Raw genomic sequence first — 3,779 nt, forward strand, 5'->3', positions numbered from 1 at the left:
ATGGCTTCGTCGTTTTTGATGGAGATTCAAATACCAAGGCATGCAAAAAGTGAGGGCTCAGCCATGGTTCACTTACTTCCCGTTTCACACAACCCTTATTCAAAATCCCATATTGCGACAAGGTCTACCAATGTCTCCACTACACCAACCATTGCCAAATTCACCTTCCTTATTTTTCTTTCCTTGGTCACTCTTGCCATTATCGTATTTCTACCGTTCATACGCAAGGAGCTCACTCGAGGCCCCCAAGCCCCCATTGTCCAACTTACCGCCTTATCTGTGCACAAATTCAACGTCTCCGACAAAAACCTAACTGCCGAATGGGACGTCAAACTGAAAATTGCTAACCCTAATCTTGTCTCTTACATTTGGTTCAACCGGCTCGAAGGTTTTGTTCTGTATGAGGACAGACCGCTTGTCGTCAAGCCAGAGAAGCCATTCGGTCTGCCCATGAAGACAAAAACCGAACTGCATCTCAGGCTTAGAATGGCGAATTGGGAAGGGGATCAACCAGCGCTTAAGCAACTGTTGTTGGAGAAGATGAAGAAAGATAGAGAATTGGGGGGTGTGAGATTTAGTGTTCAAATGGCCATCTGGGCGACGTATAGGAGTGGTTGGTGGTGGTCGGCGCAACATGTGATTATGAATCTTCAATGTTTAGATTTGCAGATTGGGTTTAAGCCAGGCGCCACGGCTATAGGTTTTGGGATTTTGATGGGTGACGTACCCAGGACGTGCTATGTTCCCATGCTAGCTGAGTAATAATTTAATCTTTGAGATGACTTGATTTTCCCCCCCTTCATTTTTTTTTCTTGTATATTTCTTTATTCCTTGGCTGAAGCCCTGTGAATAGGATCTTAATCAAATTTAAAGTGTCAGATTTTCTATTTTGCAAATATCTACTCTGCAGGCATTGGACTTGCTATTTGGTTCTCTTACACTATGTTTGGATGAGAGAAATAAACTTGAAATTTGAATTAAAGACATAATTTATAAAATGACATGCACCAATTCCCTTGTTTGGATTCATAAACATAGAAATTTAGAATTTCCGCATGGAAAAAAACTTGGAATTTGGGACCTCCAATTCCCAAGTTTAAATTCCATGTAAATAGGTGTCATTTTCCAATTTCTATGATTGAGAGTTTAAAAACAACAAATTCCGTATTCAATTCCATTGTTCTTTTAGGTTACCCAAACAAGAAAATTCACAAATTCTATAGAATAAAATTTCATCATTTAAATTTCCGTCATTTTAAAATTCCTTAGTAATCTTAAATTTATTCATCCAAACACAGTGTTATTTTCTAGTAATCTCTATTTAATCATTTATGCGGAATTTATTTTTCCACATATTTAATCTATTAAAACTTCAATGCCTGTATATATTGTAGAGATTTTACATGGATTTCAAATAAGAAATCATTAGCTTCACTTGCTTTACTCCTTAGAATTGCTGGATTCTTTTGCTTTTGCTTTCAATTTTCTAAAATATTATTTTAGTTCATGTAGTTTGGGTAAAGTCCCATTTTGGTCCTTGTAGTTTCAATTATTAGTTATAGTTTGAAAAAAAATAGCTTAATCGTCTAGCTTTTTGTCCATTTTTGACAAAAACATACTTGATACCATTTATATATATAGAGAAAGCTTTAAGTCATTATCGCTTGCAAAAGTATAGAAGGAGCTATTATATATCGAGTAAGTTTCTTCCGTGGAGACATAAATTCACATTCAATAGAAGAAGGAGATGTGGACTATATTCTCGATATAATGGTTTTATTCTTAATGTCATGAGCAGACCACAAACCATTTCAGAGAATGTGGCATATGTCTGCCCTTTATGAGGAACTGCATGTGGCACTTGTTTGTCCTGTGAGTATTAGGGTTTTGGACCACCAACATATCCAAGGCGCTTCAGACCTATGATATGTCTTGGCACCGAGCCATACCCGACCCAACAATGGCAAGAAACCAACTCTTCAAAGTATCCCTTTTGGATGGCCGCCGGGCCTGCACTCTTACCAACAGGGACCTCTATGACTACAACATGTAGGATTGTGTAGATTGGTCTGCACCATCACTAGCAGAACGTTAAGGTTTGCCTAGTATGACCTGCAACTTCCCCTCTCGATTGCTTGTCAAGTTTATAAATAGCCAAGTTAAACAAGGAAAACAATGGGCATGACTGTTTTCCTTCAGTTGCAAAAATCTTGCAACTGAAGGGGAACCTCATTTTGTTGTGCCCCTAGGACTCAATATTCATCTCAGTTTACCCCTGAAACTCAAAAGCCGCTATTTTACTCCCTGAAACTCAAAATTTGTTCCACTTTGACTAGTTTCCATTAAATTCGTTTAACATCCGTCAAATTTGCTTATGTAGCTTTGCTATGTATATGGTGACATATTTGGAACCCATCACCCAATAAAACTATACCATATATGCCTACGACCCCGTTGTCATCTCGACACCGACCTTTTTCATCGTAGTCCTCCTCCGCTCCAACTGCGTCTGGTCTGTCTTCTTCTCTCTATCCTACAACAAATTTTCAATCTCTCACCGACTCGGAGATTTAATGATTTCAAATGATAGCGAGTTTTCCTCGAGTAAATCTTCACTATTTTTTCAAGTAATTATCGAATGAAATCTGTGAGAAGAGCATAAGAAATACAAAATCAACCATGGAAACATGGGACTCCATTTCCTTTCTTTAGTCATTAATTTTTCACATCAATTTTCAATAGGATTTACATTTTTTTTTAAGAAGAGTTCAACTGGAGTTAATATGTAACCCATTAGTACTCTCATAAAACCCACAATGTTTGTTAATTGAGAGAGTTGGAGAGAGACAAAGAGGAGAGGGGGAGAGAGAAGAAGATGAACAGTGTCTAATGTGGACATAATATCCATCTTTTTTTGCACATATATGCATTTTTTAATCAACGTCAACATATTTAATGGCTTTTGAACAAAATTAACAAAAGTAAGGCAATATAGATCGAATTTTGAATTTCAACCAAGTTTCAAGAGACCTAATTAAAAATAAGCCTATTTACAATAAATTGGTTAGAAGTAAGATGTTTTGGGCACAACAAAGTGTCACGCTCATTTTACTAGGATTTTTGCAGTTCTAATAGTGACGTGTAAAATGAGGTTCCCCTTCAGTTGCAAGATTTTTCTCTCATATTTAAGAAGGGGAATGTAAACAATGGGGTCTTATTTGAGGTTTACCCCTTGTTTAATACTAGTATTATAGGGAATCACTAGTAAAAAAAAACACTTTGCGCGACGCAGGTCCTTCGTCGCGCAAAGTCAAAAAACGTCGCGCAAAACTTTGCCCAACTCACCTTGGTCGCGCGCAAACCGTCGCGGCAAGGCAGTGACAGAAGGCTTTGCGCGACGCATGTAACCCTTTGTCACGCAAATCCACTTTGCGCGACGCAGACTACGTCGCGCAAAGTTTATTTGCGCAACGCATGTAACCCTTCGTCGCGCAAATCCACTTTGCGCGACGTATGCTGCGTCGCGCAAAACTACTTTGCACGACGTAGGCTGCGTCGCTCAAAATGGATTTGCACGACTAATGGTTACATGCGTCGTGCAAATCCACTTTGCGCGACGTATGCTGCGTTGTGCAAAGTAGCGTCGCTTGACTTTGCGCGACGTAGACTACGTCGCGCAAAGTGGATTTTCGTCATTTTTTTTTTTGAAGAAATGGTCAAAAATATTATTTTCTTAACTCTTTTAATAATATTGTAATTAAAATTCTAAACAATAATTA

General features: G+C 38.3%; 1 protein-coding gene across 1 annotated transcript; it reads left to right on the forward strand.

The window, feature by feature from the left end:
- Window positions 1-762, forward strand: LOC103420694 (uncharacterized). The gene has a single exon (XM_008358742.1). The coding sequence runs from the start codon at window positions 1-3 to the stop codon at window positions 760-762; it is 762 nt and encodes a 253-aa protein (XP_008356964.1).
- Window positions 763-3,779: the final 3,017 nt, after the last annotated feature.

The sequence above is a fragment of the Malus domestica genome, chromosome 07 (assembly GCF_042453785.1).
Source record: "Malus domestica chromosome 07, GDT2T_hap1".
Classification (NCBI taxonomy): Eukaryota; Viridiplantae; Streptophyta; class Magnoliopsida; order Rosales; family Rosaceae; genus Malus; species Malus domestica.